The sequence below is a fragment of the Ursus maritimus genome, unplaced genomic scaffold, assembly GCF_017311325.1.
Source record: "Ursus maritimus isolate PB19 unplaced genomic scaffold, ASM1731132v1 scaffold_11, whole genome shotgun sequence".
In the NCBI taxonomy this organism is placed as follows: Eukaryota; Metazoa; Chordata; class Mammalia; order Carnivora; family Ursidae; genus Ursus; species Ursus maritimus.
The window spans coordinates 1998826-2024288 of NW_024423453.1; the positions used below are offsets into that span (position 1 = coordinate 1998826).

General features: G+C 36.1%; 1 protein-coding gene across 2 annotated transcripts; it reads right to left on the reverse strand.

Moving 5' to 3' along the window:
• On the reverse strand, window positions 1-25444 carry INTS12 (integrator complex subunit 12). 2 transcript variants are annotated; one of them, XM_008689395.2, is made up of 7 exons: window positions 25354-25444; window positions 16812-16976; window positions 12870-13022; window positions 10932-11119; window positions 9297-9456; window positions 4367-4513; window positions 1-687 (listed from the first exon to the last, which is right to left on the reverse strand). In XM_008689395.2, the coding sequence occupies exons 2-7, from the start codon at window positions 16965-16967 to the stop codon at window positions 103-105; spliced, it is 1389 nt and encodes a 462-aa protein (XP_008687617.1). In that variant the 5' UTR covers window positions 16968-16976; window positions 25354-25444; the 3' UTR covers window positions 1-102. The 2 variants fall into 2 exon arrangements, with proteins under 2 accessions (XP_008687617.1, XP_008687618.1); XM_008689396.2 differs by having other exon boundaries at window positions 25286-25402.
• Between the last annotated feature and the right edge of the window lie 19 nt (window positions 25445-25463).

The window sequence follows — 25463 nt, forward strand, 5'->3', positions numbered from 1 at the left end:
GAAATTTCATGGTGAAGATTTTTATTAAATTATAGTATATTACAGTTTATGTCCTAATAATAAGACTTAGGGTAACGTGATATAAAAACCTACATGGCCACATTACTTCTTCAGTTTCTTCTGGGCAGCTTTCTTCTTGACCATCTGTAATCGCTTCATGGCATTGAGCTGTGATTCTTGTGAAGTTGGACCTTTAAGGGATGCTGAGGGAGAGCTGCTTGATTCTGAAGTGGTTTTGCTAGTGGTATTTCCACTAGGCCCTGATGTCCCACTATTTCCATTCCCACTGATCTGGCTGGTGCTTCCTGGAACTAAACTACTAGGACTAGGAAGACCCACTTTGCTAACATTGTCACAACTAACGGAGCGACTAAGGCCAGTTTTGCCCAAAGTCAGAGGTGGAGGTGGTTTCAACGGTACAGTGGGTGCAGTGCTGTTATTGGAACCTATTTTAGAACCTATTCCACCCTTAGATGACGTCGCCAGACCAGTTAAACCCACAGGCTTCTGGTTAGTTGATGAGGTAGCAGGTTTCCCACTATTGTTTTGGGTTGTTGAACTCAATTTTGCTGTTGATGGACCAGCAGAGGAAGTTTTAGCTCCAAAAGCTGCCCATCCAGTTAGGCCACTAGTTACTGAAGAGGAAACACTGGTACTAGAAGAATTTCCTGAAATAGCCGTGGATGTCTAAAAAAAATAAGATAAATACTGCTTTAGAGCCAAATGTAATTAACACTTAATACCTTAAATAGGTAACAAGTTTAATTGCTGGACTTTTTATACAAAAGTAATGACTTTTGTCATTTAAATTTAAATCACACCACCAAAATTAAGTTCTTATGAAACTGATCTGAAAAAACACAAACAGTAATACTTATCCATAGTTAATGGATGCTACCATTTCCAAAGCAGAAATTCTGGGATGTCATATTCTTGTCCTAATGATTCCAAAAAGAAATGTGTGAAATTCCTTTTTGGGAATTGCTTTTAGATTCAGTTACAAGCTCTACTAGAAAATCAGATTTAATTCTTTAACTTGTTTTTCACCCAGAAAAGGTATTATCTAGTTCAAGTAAAGCACCTAATTCTTTACACCTTGCTCCAAATGGCTTATGGATCATTTCAAAAACAGAATCCACTCTTAATGGACAAAAATGCTCATATCCAGGACATTCAGAAGATGTCTGAGATAAATAGATTCATTTGATAATTATTTATTGAGTGAATGAATGTGTCAGATTCTGAATCCATTTAAAAAAAAAATGTTCCAAACACAATTTTGAGCAAATAGCTCCTGCACTGCAAAATATATACAGATGTGCAATGTTAACTATTTGGAATTGTACAGCTCTGGTGATATATTAAAAAGGTTTCATAACTTTATTTTCACAATTTGTTCAAAGTTTCCATTGGAACTATCACACAAGAGATCCCTGCTTTTGTGCGAAGGATTTTATCAACTGCCTCATAAGCTGTACAGTGACATTTTAAGTAGGCCTGACTCACTCCCAGATAAATGTCTTAAAGATATAAAATCTTAGTTTCTCTAATTAACTTCCTTGGCCAGGCAAAAGCTAACGGTGATACCAATGTCATTATACAAATAAATATTGCTCTTATTCACATGAGAACAAATTTTTTTCACCTTCACATTAGGCAAAATTGGGTTTTGTTCAAATTAATTATAAACTGAACTTTTCACTACCACTCTTGCTACCTTTATATTCTTAAGATTCACAAAAGTGTTAAATTTACATATAGGTAAAAGATTAAATCTTACAAATAGTATTTTACTTAAAAATAGAGTAATTACCATGCCTAAAATACATGCAGTTGCACTTCAGACCTGAACTCTGTGAGAGCTGGTAAAAACATTTTTAGTTCTTACAAAGTAGCCTTCAATACTGTCTGCATGTAAACATTTTTAAAAATTTATTTATTTATTTTTAAAATATTTTATTTATTACTGTGAGAAAGAGCAAGAGCAAGAGAGATCAGAGGGAGAAGGAGAGGGAGAAGCAGACTCACTGCTGAGCAGAGAGCCCAGTGCAGGCGGGGCTCAATTCCAGGACCCTGAGATCATGACCTGAACTGAAGGCAGACACTTAACCAACTGAGCCACCCAGGCGCCCCTATTTATTTATTTGAGAGAGAGAGAGAGGGAAAGCAGGGCAGGGGCAGATGGAGAGGGAGAAACCTCAAGCAGACTCCCTGCTGAGTGCAGAGCACAATGCAGGGCTTGATCTCAGGACCCTGAGATCATGACCTGAGCTGAAATCGAGTTGGCCACTTAACAAACTGAGCCACCCAGGGCCCCTGCATGTAAACGTTTTTAACCAATGTGAAAAGTAATCAGAATAGAGTGCTGAGATATTTATTTTATAAGAGGAAAAGTCCAGATTTTTGTTCACATATTCTGAAAAGCAGAATTTTTTTTTACAGTGACATCATACAGTAACTCTCTCATAAGGTTATCCAGAGAAGATAAACCACACATAAATTATAAATTCCTAGAGGAATGCACACAAGTAATGAGAAAAAGTTAAGGGAAGCAAAAGGACTCAAGTATAGTAAACTTTCAATTTTCAGTTACGAAAGATCTCGTTTTTTCCCTTTTCTATTAAACAAAAAACTGTCTGCCATATGGCTAAATGATCTTTCAAAAACTTCACAAAAGAAAACCCATCTGAAGTAATTAAAAATACCAACACTTACGAAGTATAAACAGAAAGCAAGTTCTGTGTGTATAGCATTTTAGTTTAATGGCTTGCTGTTACTGGTATTGCTTTTCAACAGAATGACAGATGGCTTATAATACTATTAGAACACAAAAAAGTAAAGTAACACAAACAATGGAGACCAAGTAATTTCCCAGTATTTCAGTATAAATAATAAATTTCTCAGCTATTTCTCAATTTTTAACTATTAGTATTTTCTTGCCCATTATCCCAGTTAGAAAGCCATTTGCTTTTTAATATGTGAAAGGAAACAAATTTTTTTCCATAGCAAAAATGTGTTCACTTTCATCATAAAAACATCAAAACCTCTAAATCAGAATAAATGACAGCCAAGACCTTAACTTATTTTCCATAAAATGATTTCATGTTGGATTTCTTAAAATTAAACTTTAGTAGTAACAAGTTGGTATAAAAATCTACCTAAAAGTGATTTAAGTATAAAATACAGCAACTCTAATTACTTTCAATAAATGATTCTCCCCTCTATTCCAACTCACTAAGTTTTTATATGGCAAGTATGGATATCCTTTGGATATTAACTCTTCCCTGGCAAATTAAGTTTAAAAATGATCCGAGAATAAAATTATCAGTATCTTTCTCAGAGTACTTTACATTCATAATCTTTTTTTTTTTTTTAAAGATTTATTTATTTATTTGAGAGAGAGAGAGAGAGAAAAAGAGAGAGTGAGCAGGGGAGATGCAGAGGGAGGGGGAGAGCGAGAATCTAGATCAGACTCCCTGTTGAGCACGGGGCCCAATGCAGGACTCATTCCCAGGACCCTGAGATCAGGACCCGAACCAAAATCAAGAGTCGGATGCTTAACCAACTGGGCCACCCAGGCACTCCTTTACATTCATATTCTTTATCATCACACCAAGGTTCTTGAATTTTTATAAGTCACTAGGACAAGGTAATGCCTAGAATTTTCTGGGATCAACCTTTGAGAATTTGGGGCTAATATTTTTTCTACCATCTTTAGTACTCTGCTTAAAACTGGAATATGTAACTCAGTAAAAATATTGTTTTTGTTATAAAATTAGTTTGAAAAATATTTTATTCCATGATATCAAAATGCCAGATATTAATAATAATGTAGTGTGATTTCAAGGATGCAAACCTAAGAATGAGAAAGGTGATACTTTCACTAGATAATCTGGTCCCTTTGTATAAGAGGTAGGTACCATGAAAGTTCATGATAATGAAGGAAAAAAATAAGACAAAAGAAGAAAATTTCTTCAATAGCCAATAAACAGAAAAAAAATGTCACAAGGACAATCAGCACAAGTAACGTGAGGAGCAAAACTGCTGCTACTGAGGACAGAGGTATTTAGAATTCAAACAAAATTCCTGATTGGAGGTAAGTGTCTGACTACATAGAAATGGTAAATAATACCACGTTGGAATGCTTATAGATAATCTTTCCTAATTGTGATAAAAAGAGAAATAGCAGAGCTAGATATTAAATAATTATATAAATGTTCCCTTTCTACCTAACGCTAACAGTAATGCAGTCTTTTTCCAACATGTGGCCATTCAGTATATAAAGTTCCTCATCAATATTTTTTAAAGTATTTTTGAGTCAACTAAATTAAAATCCAATCTTAGATAAAAATGGAATGTACTGTACCTTGACCTCTGTTCTCTTAAATGCTAGAAAAGCTGTCTCTTGTTTGAGTTTAGTTTCTGGTTTCTTAACCAACGGATCTTTGACAGCTGGAGCTACAGAAACAACTGTGGGGGCTGGTTTCTGTGGTGGTTTCTGAGTTTTTTGAGCCTGTAAAAATCAGTGGATTAAATTAGATACAAAATCTTAAATAAATGCACCAAAAAAGACAATAAAAATCTGTCACAGGACTTCTTGTCAAATTGAAATACAGTTGAACATTTAAAAAATGTTGTGGTGACGCTGAAAATACAGATTCTTGAACAAATTATTTTTATCATCATCCTATGAATGGTTTTACAGATTTTATCATTTCTAAACAATAAAGATAATATTAAGCTTTATAAATCATGCAGATTAGGTTGATTAAATACCATTTTAACAAGACAAACCAAACTGTTTCTTTAAAAAAAGGAAAATCACAGATTATTTGTAACTAGTTAACTTCACTTGTAATGAGTGCATTTATTTATTATGGTTGGTCAAAGACTTAGGAGTTTTCTTCTTGCTGTTCAGGTCTAAATCTCTAAGTAAATGAGGGTGAGTTAAAAGGTAGTTCAGATCAATTATATGATTTCAAATACAGCATGTGAATAAAAAACTACTGGTGACAAGTAATGTATCTTTTTGAGGTTTTTCCACACTGCAAAAGTAGGCATGCTAAACTCTGAGAAAGTCCACAAATACAATTTTCTATGTTATCAAAGAGGAATCTGTATCCACTGTTCCTGTATAAGCGTTTTCAATTTTATTTTGACCAATAATTGAGTTTTTTCCTTTATTTTATAACTTCGTATTCTCTTCTGAACTCTAACGATTTTTCAGATTATTAGTGTTTTCCAGGTAAATAATCATAACTATATAAACAGTATAGTGCAACGTTTGAAAGCACAGTTCTTAGGGTCAAATAGATATAGGATTAAAACCCAACTCAACTATTTCCTTAGCTATGTTACCACAGGTAAAATATGTACATCTCCAAAATCGTCATTCTCTTCATCTGTGAAATGGGGATAAGACCTGTTTGTAAGGTGGGTTATGAGGATGAATTATGTTACATAAATGTCTGGTATAGTGTCTGGCACATGTTGAGTGCGGACAGTAATAGTTTTTATTATTCATCATCATCATTTATATAGGATAGGAAAACTGAATCTGGAAGGACCCATGCAAACTGGATGAGGAAAGATGCTCCCAGCCAGTCCATTGTCTTTGACAATCCTAATAAGACCATGCGGGACTTTATCAGGAAATTTATTAATAATCTGCTCCCATTTCTGGAAAGCTCAATGCAGTCTTTCTGTCTGGGCTTTCTTGTGTAATCTTCTTGTGCTACGGTTTGCTGTACTATATAATTTTGGTCCTTAAGTTTCAATTCAACCCATTTTTTATATTACACGCTTTCCATATGAAAGTATACCTACTTTCAAACATTATTTATAAAGAAACATTCAGATCAAGAATATTATTAAGGATGCTAGAAGACTACCTGTGGTAAAATATCCCTTACCAGCAGGAAAGGAGGGCTATCTTATCCTCCACTGTAAAACCATGTTATGAAGATGCAGCCCTCAGAGTAAATCAGAAATACATGGCTCTATAACCATGGCTTTCAATCTTATACTTCCTGCAACCCACATCTACTATTCCAGAGGTTAGACTCTGAAAACTGGCTTAACTTACATGGTGTTAGCAGATGAAGATTCCTTACAACGAAGCCAAGAAAGGGCCTTTGCCTAGAAGACCCTGTTTGGATCTTCTGCTTCTTCTACATCACCTAGCCACCTTACGAATTAAGTAAGAAACACCCAGAACCCTTGGTCCTTTGCTGGTAATACTAGTTTTGGGAACGAGGGTATTATCCTCGACTTGGTGCTGCCCAAAAAAGATATATAATTTTTCACTGGGTGACTGCTTCACACATTGCAGAATGTATGAAATCTCCCACTCAGGGTAATAATTGCCAGTCAGACAGCAATCAAAAACATGTATTTCCAAATGCTGCTGAGTTAGGTGTGTTATTACCTTAGACTGAAAACCACTGCAATAAGTCATAGGAGTCTCTGACCGAGTGCTGGGGCAAAACCAATTACCTGGTAATGAGAACATAATAGAACTGAAGAATGATCTTGGAGCCTACCACACACTACCACTACATTCTTAACTAGGTCTTCCTGTAATAATGTATACTGCAGAACCTGCCCTGGTTGGAGAAATTAGTGTGAGGAGAATGGGGTAGAAGATGCTCTTTATAGTATCTCTGAGATACCCTGGAGCAATAACCAATGCACATATCAGAACTGCATGAAAGCAATTGTAGTTAGAATGACTAAATTTAGCACCCGCACTATTTCCAAATTTCTTTCTCTCATTAAATTTTGTGTTTATTGGACCCTGATCTTTAGACGCACTTCAGATCTGCCTTCTGGTATTTCGCTGAGTCTACTCTTGGTGAAGTCTACTCATGTGTTAACATTAGTCATGGCTCTCCATTCAGTACTTTGGCTCTTGGACATATAGATTGAACTTATTGACTATTGCTGGTACTAAACCACATTTCCTCCATTTTACATACCTTAAACGGAGAACAACAGAAAGTAGGATGTGTCCTACTCAGCCCTGAGCTCTGCTCTGGTGCTAAGCCAATGAATAAGACATGGTCTTACTGATAAATGAATTACATATTTAATTCGTAAAGTGATAAAGAAAAGACATCGCAGATAAAAAAAAAGATGAGAAGTAGGACATATGGGAACAGGAAAGTTCACTACATATTCAGGAAATGATACACTTAGTCTGGCATGGCCAGAGTGTATGGGTTTATATGGTGAAGTGGTGGGAGAGACAAATACGAAGACAGACTTGAGTCAAAAAGAGAAGGTCCATATATTCACCCTAATGAGTATAACCTCATTATATAAGTAAACTCACAATCCTGAAATCAAGACATGAGCTAAGGTCAAGATTTGGACATTTAACTGACTGAACTACCAGGCGCTTGAGGAACAAGGAGACTTCTTAAGGGGCTAAAGCAATAGACAATTAGTGGAACAGGGTAGTAAGGGCAAAATGAACAGATTTAATAAATGTTTAAGAGGTAGAACTAGCAAATTTGGTAAACAAAGGGATATGGAATTAAAAGAGGCATCAAGGATAATGTTTTCTAGTTCAGGCAACCGGGGGGTGGGGGGGAACTGAGTGGAGAAGAAAACAATTTTAACTTTAAAGATGTTGAACTTAAAGTTACTATAAGATATCTGGTCAGTTGCCAAAGTTCGTCCCAGAAAGAGGGCTAGAACCATAAACATAAATTTGGTATAAACTGTCACAAAAAACGGAGGAGAAAATCCTTTGAAGAGAACAGTGCTTACTTTATTGAGACTTATTTTATTGTTATTTTTATTGTTATTTTATTGTTATAAAATAACAATAAAAAACTAACATAACATAATAAAGAGTTAAAATATACAATAACACTAGTAAAATAAATAAATAAATAAATAAATAAATAACAATAAAAAATCTTTGAAGATATACTAAAGAAAGATAGATTATGGTCACAAATTACTTATTTTTATTATTATCAATTCTTAGTGACTACTTCTGTCAATGCCCTGGAATGTACTATATTGCTCACCCATAATCATTTGGTTGAGGTCCTGGAAGACTAGTTTAAACAATAAACTAAATAAAAATCAACCTGAGCAGAAAAAATTAAACTTTGTCACAGAAATTCCTTGTTACATATTGAAAATATACATACTATTGAAATTTTACTAATTTTCATAGTAATAAAACCATTTCCTATTTCTTTTCTTTTTTTTTTAAAGATTTTATTTATTTATGTGACAGAGAGACAGCCAGCGAGAGAGGGAACACAGCAGGGGAGAGGGAGAAGGAGCAGGCTCCCAGCCAAGGAGCCCGATGTGGGACTCGATTCCGGAACGCCGGGATCACGCCCTGAGCCGAAGGCAGACACTTCACGACTGAGCTACCCAGGCGCCCCATCCATTTCCTATTTCTGATTTAACTGATTGAAAAATAAAATAGGTAACTCGAAATTTTACTTTTAACTACATACTTCTACCTTTGAAAAAATATATTTGGCCAGAAAAGTCTATGTAGAAATTTATTTGGTTAACAGATGTGAAAACTCTTCTATTAAGAGACCCTAATCTAAGGCAGGGGAGGAGAAGACGCGAGTAAGTCACTAAAGAAAGTAACAATTTCTTGATTTCTTTAAAGGAAAATGATCTGCTTTTTAAATGAATAAAAGTTACAAAACAATCCAATATAACAGGTGAAAACACATTTCAGTATGATGTTAAAGGCAGTTATATTAGCCTTTAAAGAAAGTACATTGGGAAAATGAGATAAATGGTCACTCAAAGACAATGAGGACAGACTGAGGAATAGAGAAACACAGATGGAAAGACAGACATCATACGCAAATAATGCTTCTGTACATAGTTTGTGAGTTTGATGGTTTAAGCCCACTCAGGAATAGACATTTTCAATATGTCCTTACCAGACTCAGCAAAGACTAGGGCTTTGTATCTCACCATTTCCCACAGTGCTTTATAGTATTTCCAAATGTTTGTAAATACAGTGACATACTAGTTAAGGAATATTCATATTTTGTAGGTCTCTAATCCTGTTTATCTATATTAGAATACATTATAAGCTGAACAGAGAAAAATGGATATAATATGGCCTAGTCTTTAGGCATAGATAAACAAATCATACATGTACACTATACATACAAACATTTAAATAATCAGTATACATAACTTATTTTTTCAGCAACTTAAATATTCAAATTTTATTTTGAAAAGCACCTATCAACAAAAAAATGACAGAGACTGTTTAAAATAGAGAAAAAAATGATTCCTACCATTCTTTTCATTTGTCTGGTACATCGAGCACAATACCACACAAGACGAGGGTCATTCACTTCTTTGTCTGTCACCTGGGGCTTATGGCAATCTTGGTGGTAGAGATTATGGCACTCCTGACATTCTACTAATTGATTACCGGATGCCACCGTCATTTGCCTAAGGAAATATACCATCAAACATTGCACTTATTTGAATGCAACAATTTAAAGCCATTTTAGGGTTGTTTTGGTAAGTGTGATATATAAAAGAGGGAAACACCCCAGACAACCAAACAGCAAAACAACAAACTCTAGCATGTAGCCTGCACAAGCATTCCACACTCGAGCACCAATGAATACAAGGCATCCCCGTAACTGAATTTGGCTATATTCTCCTAGCCATTTCTCATTATAATTTTTTTCTTTCTCCCAGAAGGGAGTAGACTTTGGCTAGTGTTCCAATAGTCTCATAACATTTTTCTCTATACTTCTATTAAATTCCTTTATATTTGTTACTTACATGTTATTCTGTCTTCTTCGCTAATATATAAGTTCACTAAAATAAGTTGCCTATATACTTAAATTGACTTACACATGAAGATAGAAACAGGACCTAATTATCTACAGTATTTAGCATATTACTGTGCAGATAAGAGTATTCAATAAATGCAGTGTTATCAACTGAATAGAATGTAGCAAATTGTGTATCAAGAAAATATAAATTCAAAAAGCAATCACCACAGCCTTTGACTATCATAAGTCTCCAAATGGAGGGTTAAAGTTACTAGTTCTCTCTCCTTTATTACTTTGACATTTATTTCTTTTTTAAAAATTATAAACTTCATGGTAGATAAAGGCTGAAATAAATATATGTGAAACAATGAAGCTGTAACAAATGATTCTATTCAGAAGTACATTAACTCATTCTCTGTAAGGATCACAAAAGCTTATAGTTATTTACTCTGTCCCAATGCACCAGAATCTAACATTTTCATGAAGAAAACAGAAACAAAGATGGTAATCTTTTCTGTTGTGCTAGGCAGTACAAGTCATTAACAATTAAAAATATAGTCCCTTGCATTGAGCAGTTTAAAATTCAGTTTTTCTGATTTTTACAATGCATCTTCTAATAAGCAAAATTATCCATGTTTTTTATAATTATGTATCCATGTTTTAAAACAACACTTAGAATAAACTATATAATCCATTCATTCTTCTCCATTATTTGTAGGAAAAGATGTAAGGTGTTTAGAAAATAACATATAACAGTGTACTTTATAAGTAGTATCAACAATTCAAAGGGAAAAAAAAAAAGCAACACAGGCCTCTTAAAAAGAACAGAATTAATCCACTGAACAGATTCTTCTTCACTAAAGAATAAAGCAATAATAGCTTTCCCTCTCTAACCCAAGAATGCAGAAAATGTTACTGTGACAGATTAAAGATGCCATAGTGAGGAAGATACAATAATTGACAATTTCAAGATGTTAAATTGCTATGCAGACATCTCATAGAGAATAATCTACTTATCTCCTACCCACCTACAAATTATAAAAACAAAACAAACACCCGACAATTGGTCTGATTTTATTTTTCCTTTTGCTTGCTCTTTTACAAAGCAAAAGAATCTTTCCACAGAAAGGTACAACTTACCTACAAACAACACAGGCCAATCCCATCTCCATGGCAAAATCATCAGCACTAGTCTCCTCAAAACTGGAAAGGTCAGTCATAGCTAAATCCTTGCTGGTTTGGACAGTAATGGGAGAGGACCGTGTCTCTGGTTTCTCCAATCTAGGTTTCTTTGGAATATCAACTCCTTCTGTGATGTCTGATTTCATCTATAAAAAGCAGACAATCAGAAAGTAACATGTCAGAATAAACCTTATATCATGGAGAGATGGATAAGATAGACACCTGTAATGACCAAGTCTACTTGACAGATATTTTGACATACTTAGGAACAGTTATAAACACTAAAGATCTGTAGAAGATTTATAATAAATTCATAATCAATACATTACAAGAAACCAGCAAGGTAGAAATAAAAAAAATCAGAACATTTTAGTATGTATCTGTATCTGTCTTTGTATTCTTTTATCCATTAAAGAATTCTGGAAGTTCAATGCACTTACTTACATGGCCTTTTGTTTCCCATGTCGGATGCTTTGAAATGAGAAGTCACAGTACTAAAAAGGCTATTTTTAAGGCTACTTTTTATCTTAAATATTTTAAATTATAAACTACTGATATTTGGGGCACCTAGGTGGCTCAGTTGGTTAAGTGTCTGACTTTGGCTTAGTCATGATCCTGGGTTCTGGGATCAAGCCGACATTGGGCTCCCTGCTCAGTGGGGAGGCTGCTTCTCCCTCTCCCCTCTGACCCCCTATCGTGTTTGCTCTCTCTCTCTCAAATAAATAAAATCTTAAACTACTGATATTCGAAATATTGAAAAGAAGCAAATAACAAACCATCTCCCAGTCATCCAGACACTGCCATATTTGCTTCAAAGCAAATTCTGGCTCCTCTCTTTAAGATATAAATATTACAGACATACCTGTCAGATTGGCAACAATTAAAAAGTCTGATAAGACATGGAGAATTTGCCATTCTTACACGTTATTGGCGAGAGTATAAATTTAGTATATACACTTTGGAGAGTAACTTGACAATGGACAGTAATAACTGAAGACGTACCTATCCTATTACATCTATTTATAGATATACCTCCTATAGAAACTATCACCATGTGCACAAATTTCCCTTTAAAGTAGCTCACTGAAGAACCATTGTAATAGAAAAAATGGAGAAATAAGCTAATTGCTCATCAGTAGGGGAATGGATAAACTGATTTATTCACTCAATAACTATTATATGGTAGCTGAAAGCAATATTCACATCTTCATGTTATCAACACACGTGAATTTCAAAAGCACATTTCTTGAGAGATGAAAAAGTAAGTTGCCAAAAGATATACATGTACAGTATGATACCATTTATATCAACTAAAAAGCACAGAAAACAATACTATATAGTTTATAAATAGCCAATATTTAGAAAAAGTATGAAAACATATGAGACTAAAATATTCCACCTTGAGGGCAAGAATTACTAAAGATCTTTTTAATGTGTTTTTTACTAAGTGCTAAAATCTTAATAATTAACTATGTGCAAAAATCATTCAAAACAGGCAATCCAAGAACTTCCTGTAGCTCTGTTAAGGTACACACCATCCTGCAACAAATTTCATGTTTAGTCACTTACATCTTTATTCTCTCTTGTCTTTTCTTCTCAACAACTGTTCTATCTAGAATATTTAAGTTATGGATTAAAGTTTATATTTGAAATTAGTACATCCCCTAGGGTTCAAATATGCATTGATAATGACTTCAGTAAATGGTTAAATAATGTTTCTAAATTTTACTCACTTTTCAAAAAATCAACATCTATAATTATCAAAATATGTTTACTGAGTAATTATTATGTACTTTACCTACTATTATGTAAAAGTGAGCACAGAAAGAAACATTGTTCCTGCCTATAAGCACAACTGATTTACTCTTTTTAAAGGCAGATTAAATTAATTCTTACTTTATCAGCTGGTCTCTTTTCAGCTTCCTTCTTTACTTTTTCAGTTGTGAGGGCCTTGCCATTACTATTGCCAGAAGGAAGACTGGATGACGTTTTGGGCTCTTGCTTAACAGTAATAGCTTTTGTGCTTGAAATTTTGGGTGGCTCCACATCCTAAAAGATGAAATAAAAAAGATACTTGTAATTAAATGTTCTAAGAAACTGTAAAAAGTAGATCATAAACATAAACAATTATCAGTAAAAAATTAAGATTTGTTTTGACCAATGTAATATCCATTTCTTTAAAAAGCTTTATTGGGAAATAATTGATATATAAAATGTATCTATTAAAGTGTAAAATTGGTACTTTTCACATGAAACCATCACCACAATCAATATAAAGACCATATCCATCATTCCCCAAAGTTTCCCTGTGGCCCATTATAATTACTCATAGAGGTATACATTCTAGAGAAACTATGTCCCCCCCATCGTCAGGCAATCACTAACCTGCTTTCTGTAACTACAAATTAGTTTACATTTCCTAGAAATTTATAGGAACAAAATCATACAGTATGTACTCTTTTTTTCTGTCTTCTTTCACTCAGCCTATTTATTTTGAGATTGACTCAGGTTGTTGAGTATATCAACAGTTCATTCCTTGTATCGCTGAATAATATTCTATTGAATGGATATATCTTTTGTTTATTCACTTATCTATGGGTGAATATTTGTTTATAGTTTGGGGCTATTCCAAATAAAGCTATTATGACCATTCATGCACAAATCTTTGTGTGGACATTTACTTTCATTTCTCTAGAATTAATGTCTAGGAGTAAAATGGCTGGATGATATGGTAGGTGTGTTTAACTTTTTAGGAAACTAACAAATGATTTTCCAAAGTAGCATACCATTTTATATTTCCACCAGGAGTATATGAAGAGTCCCAGCTCCTTCATATCCTCGTCAACATTGGTATAGCTAAACTTTTTAATTTTAGACATTGTAGTAGGTATAGAGTGGTATATCATTATTGATTCAATTTCCATTTTCCTAATGTCTAATGATGTTGAACAGTTTTTCAAGTGCTTATCTGCCATATGTATATCTTCTTTGGTAAAGCGTTCCTCTAAATTTTTTGCCCTTTTTAAAAAATGGAGTTGTTTATTTTATTACTGAGTCTAAAAAGTTCTTCATAGGTTCTGGATACAAATCCTTTATCAGATACTTGTTTTGCAAATATTACCAGTCTCTGGCTTGTCTTTTCCTCCTTGTCTTATTGCTGATATTTATACTTGTTATCTATTGCTAATAGTACACAGAGTTTATGTCTATGATAGCTCCTTGAAATCACCCTGCAAAAAAGGAGGCCATTTCCTCCCATTTAAAATAAACGAAAACATCTGAGTGCGGTCTACTTCTTTGTGATAACACATAAATGTATAAAAATACAAACTGGAATGATATACACTAGCTTCAGAGCAGTGGTAACCTCTGAGGAGGAAGAAATGGGGAAGGGATAAAGAACAGGGCTTTAGACTTATTGGTAGCTACACTTGATTTATTGTGCTGATTGTCTAGACCAGACGTTGGAAAAGAGGCCTAGAGGCCAAATCTGGCCCATTGCCTGTTTTTTATAAATCAAGTTACATTAGAACACAGCAATACTCATTCATTTATGTATAACCTGTGGTGTTTTCATGCTATCATGGCAGAATCAGATTGTTGTGACAGAGACCATGTGGCCCACAAAACCTAAAACATTTTTACAGAAAGTTTGGTGACCACTCATTTAGACTTGGGAAAGCGACGGAAAAAAATGTTGGTAATGCAGTTTAACTTAAAAAGTTATTGTGTCTCTAACATAAAAAACTAAAAATCTTGTAGCGTTTGAAAACTATTATCTAATTCAGAAAAAGAGTTACAAGTCATTGACAGATGAGTTCAGTTCTAAGTTCATTATTTCTTTTTCTTTTCTTTCCCTTTTTGTTTTTTTTATAAACAGACTCCATACCGAGCATGTAGCCAATGAGGCTTGAGTTCATGACTGAAATCAAGACCTGAGCTGAGATAAAGAGCTGATCTTGATCAAGGCTTAATCAACTGAGCCACCCAGGCACCTCTGAGATCATTATTTCACATTTGACTTATTCAATGATGTAAATGAAATATCAACAATTTTTATGTTGAACCTACATTTGGAGAATCAGTTGTTAATATTTATAAGCACACCACTGCCTCCAGGTGATTCTTACTCTAGAGATGGAAATGGACAGCTAAAGGCTACAATTAAGTGAATCCATACTTTTTAAATACCTAACAGAGTATATTCTGTAGGTTGATCAACAGAAGTAACTCCAGTTAGAAATCTAAGGCAGGAGGCTTTTTAATCAAAACAAATATTTCATATACTTTAATAAATGAATTTCCTTTTGTTTTAGAATCTCAAAATACAGTACTGCTTCTTTATTAAGAATAGGTTTTTCCTATTGGGATAGTATCAGTATTCAGAGCAGAATAAACTTACTGGTGCATTCTGTAGATTTGTGTAATCTGGTCAGTTTGAACTTGCTGAACCTACCAGAATGACAATGGTGGAAGAAACAAGGACACACTGGCCCTACTATTCAAAACACAGTAGAAAGGCTTGAGAATACAAGAGTTTGTGTTGAAAGAAGACTGGGGGCGATATACCACTGTTTACTTAAGCACTGGGTCTGGGGCTTGGCTGCTGAGTCTGGGATTTGGGCCTGTCTTTAGCTTGAAATTCTGGATTAGACTGAGAGAATGATGTAATCCTGTCTTCCCTTTCTCAGTTTGGTTTCTAGGTCCAAAGACCTGGGTGACTTGGAGTTTCAGGGTTCTAGAGCTTTAGAAAGGTTTGAAAGGACGTATCAGGTGTTACAGAATATAATAAGAGCTGCCATTCACAAAAAGCCTATTATGTACCAAGCAGATACTACACTAGGTAACTTACATAATTTATCTTTGGTTAATTTTCACAATTTTGCAAGGTAATTTTTATTATCCCCATTTTACTAATAAAGAAATAGAGGCTGGCTGAAATGAAGTTACTATGCACCTTAGTTTCCTTATTTATTTTTATTTTTTAAAAAGATTTTATTTACAGAGCAAGACAGCACGAGCAGGGGGAGGGGCAGAGGGACGAGCAGACTCCCAGCTGAGCAGGAAGCCCTGTGTGGGGCTTGATCACAGGACCTTGAGATCATGACCTGAACTGAAGTCAGACGCTTAATTGACTGAGCCACCCAGGTGCCCATCAGTTTCCTTATTTTTAAACGAAAATAAATAATACCTATCTCAAAGGATCATTATCACAATTAAAATTAATTATACACATACACCATGCAGAAAAGTACCTTAAACACAATAAATGTTCAGGATATAATATCTACTACCACACAACTAGTAAGAGGCAAGCTGGGATTTAAAGCAGCTTTGGTTTCAAAATGTATACTCTTTTCACAGAAAGTTGTTTGGCTGCTTTGTTATTACCAAAGTTGGAGCCACACAGTTCTCATAGTTCATTCACATCTCCTTTTCCCCTTAAATTATCCTACCCATATTCAATCCACTTCATTGCAAAATCCCTGCCCTTTTACTTCATGATTTTTGGCCTGCAAAACATTAGAGAATAATTACAAGTTACGGTTTCAACCAGTAGCTTAAAAAATATTTTGATCATAAAGATAGAAATTAAATCATAAATAAGCGGGATTCTCTACACATAAAGTAGTACAACAGAATATCCCTCCCACCCAGCTAACTTTTCTATGTAATGCAACAGTTCTCTGAGAGCGTGAAGGAAGAACATTAAAGAACATAATTTCTTCATGCCTCAAGGAAAGATTATTATGGCAGGGAGACTGTTTTGAGATGGTCTGAATACTAACACTGTTCTACTACAGGCCTCACAAAACTTCCTCCAAGCTTTTTATTCACCTTTTGAGATGGACGGTAACTTGAATCAATGCCCCGAGCCAAAGATTCATCAAGTAGTGCCTTTAGCTTTTCTGCAGAATCCTTACTCTTTGAATGTAAGAAGCCTAGTGCTTTCAAAAAAATGGGATCAAGTTCCAAGTTCACAGTAGCAGCCATTGCCAATACCTGAAGAAAAAACAAAGGCGGGGGGGGGGGGGTTAATTTAGAGACAATGAACAGTTATCTATGTTAAAGTTTATCAATTTGTTCTTTTGTTTATTATAGGTAACACTGTACTCATGATACAAAATCTGAAATGTCTAAAAGGTTATTACAGAAAAAAGTAAATTTGTTATCTCTACCAAATTCTTCGCCCCTGAAGCAAGAACTTTATCAGTTTTCTGTATCCATATCCATGGTTAAAATTTAAAACCAGATACCTCCTCCCTGCCACAGAGCCCCTTCCTAACTCTGTTTGAAAATATATGCTTACAGTTCAGTATACAACAATTTGATGTGTTTAGGTCAGGTTTACTATATACCAAAATTTCTGCTCTCAAACCTTATTTCCACTGCCAAAAAGAAAAAGAAAAAAGAAAAAAAAAAAAGATTGGGGTGTGAGATGTCACAGGAGGGCAGTGGTTAGAGGAAGCATCAAGTGATGAGCTGTAAAGGTGCAGCAGCTTTTACCTCAGTTATATTTTCTTTTTATCTCCTTAGTCCTCAGCTCCAATCCTGAATGCCTCAGAAAACATACTAATGATAATCTTATTGGATCACATTTAGATTGTGGTATCTCATGCATTAACCTATTTTTAAAAAGCAAGTTCTCTAAGAAATAGTGCCATAGCTACCACAAAAAAAATTACATATATATATATATATATATATATATATATATATGTAATATAAAATCTCTCCCATAGGGCCTATGATAATGCTCTGTGTCATCAGGAGCTTACAATACAGTGAAGATGTACATCAAAGGCTTATGAAATTCCAAACATTAAAAAGTTTTGTTTTCAGCTAATACCAAAGCTATCATGTGGTTCTACTTCTTGTGTCACTTTTTCAAATACTTCTCCAGGCAAGGAATTATTAAAATAAAAGTGTGTACTTTGTGTTCAATCCTTTGATCAATATTGTAGGGCTTGAAGTTGTCTTCTATCCTTGAGGTTGATATTGTAATAATGCAACACACTTGCACTGTTAGAGTTAAGCATCTGTCAGCAATTCCACAGTAATCTCTCATTTTCAGGGGTTTATAAAGCCATCAAAACTTGCTGTGGGTTGAATCTTGGCATATGAAAGTTCAGACTGAAATGAATTTTGTTTGTTCCTTACCCATCTACTTCTCCCCAATCCCTCTCCAACTTTGACAGGAAACACACACACACACACCCTTAGGCTTTTTTTTTTTTTTTTAAGTTTTCAAGAAAGTATTAGGTACTTATCTGATATCCTCGGAATTATTGTTAAATTCTGTGCTCTACTTAAATATTTGAATCATTCATGCATCCAAAAGCCAATACTAATAGGAAAATAACCTACCTCAAACAGCTGTATTAGTAATTTAATGAAAATTGAGAAGCAACATCTGTCACTTAAGATGGTATTATTCCATACATTATCTATATAGATGATAGGTACAGAAAGGTTATTTTTAAATTTACTCATGGTATAGGCTGGTCACTATACATATTCTCAGGAAAAAACAGTTCCTCACTGAAATGTCCACAATGAAAAGAATAAAGCTGCCATTTCTCCTGAGTGCTCAAGGGGAATACGGCCTAATCGTTCCACTGATGTAACTTTTTATAGCTAAAGAGCATAGTGTTTACTCATCCAAAACAATCTGTTTTAGGAGATTGACCACAGGTTAATATTGAAGAGAATCCTTTTAATACACTAGAAAAACCATTACTTGAAATTTCTTTGCTGAAAACCAGAAGCCAAGTACTTACTGTTATGTAATTCTGTTAACTGCCAATAAAATGTTTGCATTACAGATTAGGTGACAAGAGTCAGCACCTACATTATAAGACTATAGAGGTCATGTTATCAATACCAACATTTCTATTGGAACCTTGGAGTCAGCTCTTCTTATACGATCCTGCAATTATAAAACTGAACAGGCTTTGTACCCATGCCCTAAATTACTAACATGTCCCTCTAGCCCAGGGGTCTTCATAATGGAATACAGGGAAAAAACATAAGAATTTCTTTTTAATTTTTTACTAAAAAATAAGCTGTTAATATACAGAATGATAGTAATGTATGCATATAATTGATAACATACATGGAAGTGTGCTCAATTTTACATGTATGGAATAATGAGACAAATTTGGAGGCCACTGCTTTAGTCTATCTAGCAACTTCTAGTTTCCCTTCCTATTATGCATACATCAAGGCTGCTTTAAGCTACAAACTACCTTTCATTTGTAAAGCCCTCCAATACTTTCTTTCAGCTCAGCCCTTCTCTTTCTCCACATTAACTTCATTGCTAGCTGCCCATCATCTTCTAGCCCCCAATCATTACCAATATATTTCCCCATGTTTTCTACTTTTTTTTTCTTAAGCGCTCCTTGTATCTCTTTACCTTTACTATTTCCGCCATGACATCACCTTTTTACCACCATCTCCCTGGTGCCCTTTGACTTCCTACTCAAAGAGCAAAGAGGTCTACGGACATCTTATTCCGTATTGCTGCTTTTGGAAAAACATTCCATGACCACCATTCATCAAAATCTTCTCTTGAAAGCCACACCTGCACCTTCAAGGTTGCTAAAGTATGGAACCATGCTCATCTTCTTCCTCCCCACCTTCATCTTTGGCAATGCCAAAATTGCATCTATACTGATGATCTTCTCCAGCTCCTGCACTTTTACTTAAATCTTCAACCCCAAGGAGCTTAATTCTTGGTCACTTAATTCTATAGTCTCCTTTTTGACTATAATCTCTCATCTTTCTATCTCTTCCACTGTTTTGACCCAGAAACCTCTTCAGGGTACCAGGTCAACCTTCCTTTTGGGTTTTCTGTTTGGCTGGTTTTTGCCCCATTTCTTTCCTTCCATTCCACCTGCACTTTGACTTTATAGAAGCCTCCAATTCTTTGTTTCCTCTGATTTCTCCTTATTGACACCTCCTTGCTCCAACTTTTTTCCCTCATCAAAGAGAAAACAGTAGTTGGGCCTAATATAAAATACCCGTAGTTCTGTGTTTTATCCTTTATATTTTAGTTTTCTATCTTACTTTTCTTCACCCCCTTTTCTACTGCCTTCTCTGGTTTCTATTCCCCTTTCTTACTGGCAAATGCACACATAGGAAAGTTTCATCTACTGACGTCCTTAAAGAGGTCAGCAACTAATTTCTCAATTTACCTCCTTTATTATTTCCAAAAATATTTTCCTAGAGTTACACCAAATTATGTTACTTTTATACAATCTTTCCCTGTATATTCCAAAATCCATGATCAAAACAGACTGGAAAAGAACCGTATCATTCTTACTGAGGATTAGAATTCTAGAAAACAAAGTCCTGTGTGTGTGTGTGTGTGTGTGTGTGTGTATAGACAGACAGATAGATAGATACCAATACATGAAAGAAACTAAATGCTTTAAATGTAGGTTTAATTTAAAATCTAGGTATTGCTTTAAAAAAAAAAGGATGTCAGAAAATTAGTAATTACTACTTTAAAAAATGTCAGTGACCTAGGAATCTGGTAGTAGTGACACTGGTGGGAGTGAATTCTTAGCTCATAGTAGGAATCATCTATGGCAAATGCATATGTATAACACAGAAATTTCCACGACTAAACAACGATCTCTTTTCTGCATCTCTTACTCCTTCTTGATTTATTTGTAGTCTGTCATTTTACTTCCTTTCCAGCTTATATTCCATGGTCCAGCCTTTCAAAGACTCTCTTTTCTAAGCACCCTTGTCCTACAGTCCTATAGTTTCATCTGCTTTGTACCATCCATCCTGCTATTTACATTCTCCCTGACTGCACCCAAACTCTGAGTGCAGCTGAGAGGAATAAACACACCGTATTTTCAGAGTCACCAATCTCATCTAGGCACTCCACAACACAATTTAACAACCCTATCATGCTTCTCTTGTCAACTTACTTCCCCACTTTCTGCCAAGACTAGTTACACTTTCTCCATTTTCCTTGAAACTGCTACCCTATCTCAGTAGATGTCTGCTGACTTCACAGAGAAAACAAGCTGTCAGACAAACACTAAATCAACCTCCTGCCAGTACCTCTACAAACTTACCTGCACCCATCCTTTCCTCCTTCCCACTTGATAAAGGAAAAGGTGGCTCTCCATGTAATGCTACCTGTACCTGGATCCTACCTTTTCCTTCTCCATCTGGACCTTGAGCTATGGATTATTTCACCATATGTCTCCATGGAGACATATGGATTATTTCACCATATGTCTCCATCTGGACCTTGAGCTATGGATTAGTTCACCATATGTCTTCTCCACTGCCCACACCCACAACCTCTTTCTTTCAACTGGCATCTTTTCATTAACAAATATATTCAAGGCTCTTGTATCCTGTCTTCTTCATTTCATAGCAAAACTCCCTCAGAAAGTCACCCTCATTCTATGCTCCCTTTCTTCATTCTTCTATTTATGCTGCATTTCCTCCAATTGGCCTTTGTCCCACCATTCCATGTTCTCACCAAAGTATTCCTAACTTTAGGTAAATAAAATAAACATTGGTTTTTTCCTCCTATTTCTTTCTTAGTCTTTTTTGTAGGTTCCTATTCCACTTCAACATAAATGAGTTCCTAAGGTTAGGGTAGTTCTGGGTCTTTTCCTGTCTCACTCTACACCTTCTCAAAATGTGACATCTGGATCAGCAACACAGATCACCGATCAACTGAAGAGAAAACTCGGGAGTGGGCCCAGAAATCTGTATTAAACCTTCTAGCTGATTCTGATCCACTCTAAAGTTTGAGAATTACTGTCCTCGACAATTTGATCTACACCCTTTTGCCAATGATTATAAATTTCTCTCTCCAGCCCATCCATCTCGTCCGAGACCGAACAGCCAGCTTGACTCGGCTGTCTCCCTGGTGTCTCCTATTCATCACGTGCCTAACAGAGCCACGCAAAACCTCTTCTTTTGTCTCCCAACCAGACCTCCTAGCATTCCCTTTCTCAAATGATACTCACCCCATTGCTCCAGCCAGAACCTGTGTATCAGCTTTAAGTCCTCCTAATTCCTTGCCCACCACTGCTGCTCCCCCACCCTGCATTCAATCACCAAACCACCTAAATATATCTCAAATTCATCTACCTTTTTCAATCCTTACTACCACCACCCTAGACCAAGCTACCATCATCCATTACCTGGTTCACCATATAGCTTAATCAGTCTTTCCACAACCACTCTTGTTCCCCTCCACGTCTTTCTATATCACTCACTTGGTTAAAATGGTCTTTTCACTTCTCTCTGTCCGAAGGTTAAAGAACAAGATCCTAAACAAGGTCTCTAATGCCCTACAAGATCTGGTAATACATATACAGTAGCTACAAGAGTACCTGGCAGAGAATACACACTCATTAAATGTCACCTAGTATCTCAGGTTATTCCCACTCTCTATTGTAGCCACATAACTTAGTTCAAGCCTTCCAACTTATCATGCTCTTTTTCACCTCAGCACTTTAGTAGAAAGTGTCCCATACCCATTTTATTCATCCTTCATATCTCAGCTTTTTTTTTTTCCACATTCCCCCAACGAAAGAAGAAGTCTTATTGTTACGTGGTCCCCAAACAACATGCACTTATTTGTAAAAGTTACTACACTGCTAATTATGTAAACAGTGTCTGTCTTTCTCACTAGAATATAAATTTCATGACAACCAGCACTGGATTGATCTTACTACTGTTGTTAACTGTGTGCCTAGCAGGGAGCCTGGCAGGTAGCAGGTATTCATTAAATGCTGGCCAACTGAACACATATTATTCATTTCTTCTTTCAAAAACTTTTTCCTCCTTGATTTCTTTTTTTTTTTTTTAAGAATTTTTTATTTATTCATTCGACAGAGAGAGAGACAGCCAGTGAGAGAGGGAACACAAGCAGGGGGAGTGGGAGAGGAAGAAGCAGTCTCCCAGCAGAAGAGTCTGACGTGGGGCTCGATCCTGGAACACCAGCATCGCGCCCTGAGCCGAAGTCAGACGCTTAACGACTGAGCCACCCAGGCGCCCCTCCTCCTTGATTTCTATTACAGTTAGCTTTTCTGGTTTTCCTCTTCTATCTCTGACTACTACTGACTCCTTTCAGCTCTGTCACTCTTGGTATTGCCCAATTATTGGTCCTTGCCTATCTTCTCTAGCTCAGTTTCCAACTTCTTCCTTGCTTATCTTCTATAGGTCATGTTTTTAACTATCACCTCCAGGCAGATGATTTGGTGTTTATCACCACTCCAATCTCACTTAAGCTCAAATCCCACATTTCCAGTTGCTTAGTAGATATGTCTACCTGGTTGCCCTAACGGTATCTCAAACTCAGTTAAGACTAAAACTAAGATTATGAGTACCTTGCCCCAAAAGTTCCTTGTCCTGCACTTTTTTCAATGAATGACACACTCTCCACTAATCCAGTCTGAGGCCTAAATCCTTCTCTTACCGAGGCCTCTCTTATTTCTTATTACCAAACAATCAGCAAGCCTTCCCTATGGATTCTGACTCTGTAGCATTTCTCACATTTGTTCCACTTTTCACTTCCACTGCTACTACTCAAATTCACATCTTTATAAATTTCGTATTATAGCAGTAATCTAGTTATTCTCCTTGACTGCAACACTGTTGTCATATTAATGTTCCCAAAACACATTTTTCTTTCTTTTTTCATTTTCTGGCTTAAAAACTGAAACTTCCTACTGACTTCAAAATAAAGCCCAATTTCTTCACCTACCATTTAAAAAGACTCCTTAACTGGCACAAAAATTTTAATTCTTCATATACAGATTTTCCTTACAGCACAGCTATCAGCTGGCCTTGATACCTCTACTTATTTTTCTCTCTGGGAAGCTTTTTACCCATTTTTAGATGTCTAAATTCTATGTTCAAATATTATTTCTTACGAGGATTCTATTCACCAATGGTGTGCCCTTCTCCACCCCAAATACTACTACTAATCTCTCCCTCCTAGGATATCTCATAGTGCTTTCTTGTGATACTAGGACTTTCTACCTTGAACCATACTTTTTTTTTTTTTTAATTTTGTAAAAGTGTTGTATTCCCTATAAAACTTTGAGTACTTTAAGGGGGGGAGTCTATATTTATCTTTTTGACTATCACTTTGCTACCTTGCAAAGTACCATAATATAATGGCTACAGAATTATTAGGGTTCAAAGTAAAGTATAATGATCTTTTCCCTCCTTCTGCACAATTCTAACCATTTACAAAGTTCCTTTGCAAAGAGCAGTAAGAAACTCAAACGCATCTTCCCTGCACCTCCTGCCCCCCCCCAAACAAACCCTCAAACACCAAAAAAGCAACAGGAGAAGCAATACAAACAAAAACCGCGCCTTCCAATACAAGAGACTTGTACCATGTTCCTATCTGCAATACTCTCTTCCCAATCCTTTACCTGTCTTAAATTCATTAATCCCACTAGATTGTAACTCCATGAGGGCAAGGACTTATTTTATTTATATATCTAATGTTTAAAACTTAGGTTCTCAAAAATATTGAATGAATGAACTAGGTTTTGTTTAAATATCACTTTCTGAGTCTTCCGTGATCTCTCCAACCTGCACTGGATATTCATAATGCTTTGCCCTAGATCCCATTTCTCACCCTACATGCCAATCTTAAAAGAAGTCCAAAGTTGATCATCTGCATGTGCACAAGATAAAGAAAACTGAACCTATTCACAAAGAGAGCAATATTAGGGTTGTCATCGCATAACGCTCTAGAAAGCTTTGCCATCTATGTCTTTGGAAGCTCTTGCAAACCCTTCTAATAAAAATCCTTTTAAAGGTGCTGCCCATTTCAATCCTCTACTGAATTCTTGGCCCTGGGTTACACTGAAATCTTAGGGACACGTCTGGAAACGCAGGGAATGCGGAAAGTCCACGATTCCAAATCAACCAAGTGACAGAGAAGCTGAAAACGGACAGCAGACGCTCAGAAAAGGAATGCCAATCCTTTGATCAAAACAGGACACCGAAGGCCTAGCACGGGGGAAGGTCTTTGAGGAGGGAGCCCGAGAGAAGATAAGAGGCGGAAAGAGGGAGCTGCACAGAGAAGTCGCCAAAACCTTCCGGGAAAGGTCCGAGACAAGGGTCCAGGGACCTAGTCCCTGCAGCCGAGCCTCAGTCGACGAGCCCTAGCCGAAACACACTAGGAGGAAGCACTACCCTCGCCGAAGGGAGGCAGCGGTCAGCCTGGGACACGCGACCGCCCGCCAATTACGAGGTTTTCCCTGAAGGAACGAGGAAACTAAGACCCCACGCAACCACTCTCCCACCTCGGCCCTCGAGGAGGTCTCGAGCCTCCCAGAGGCGGCTGGGAGCCGGCTAGCTCGTCACAACTCACCGCTCCGCCCCGCGGCTCCGTCCGTTCCCGGAGGCCCCTTCCGAACCGCTCCCGGAACTAGCCGGCTCCGAGTAAGAGGAAACAAAGGTTCCTGCCGTAGTGTGAAGACG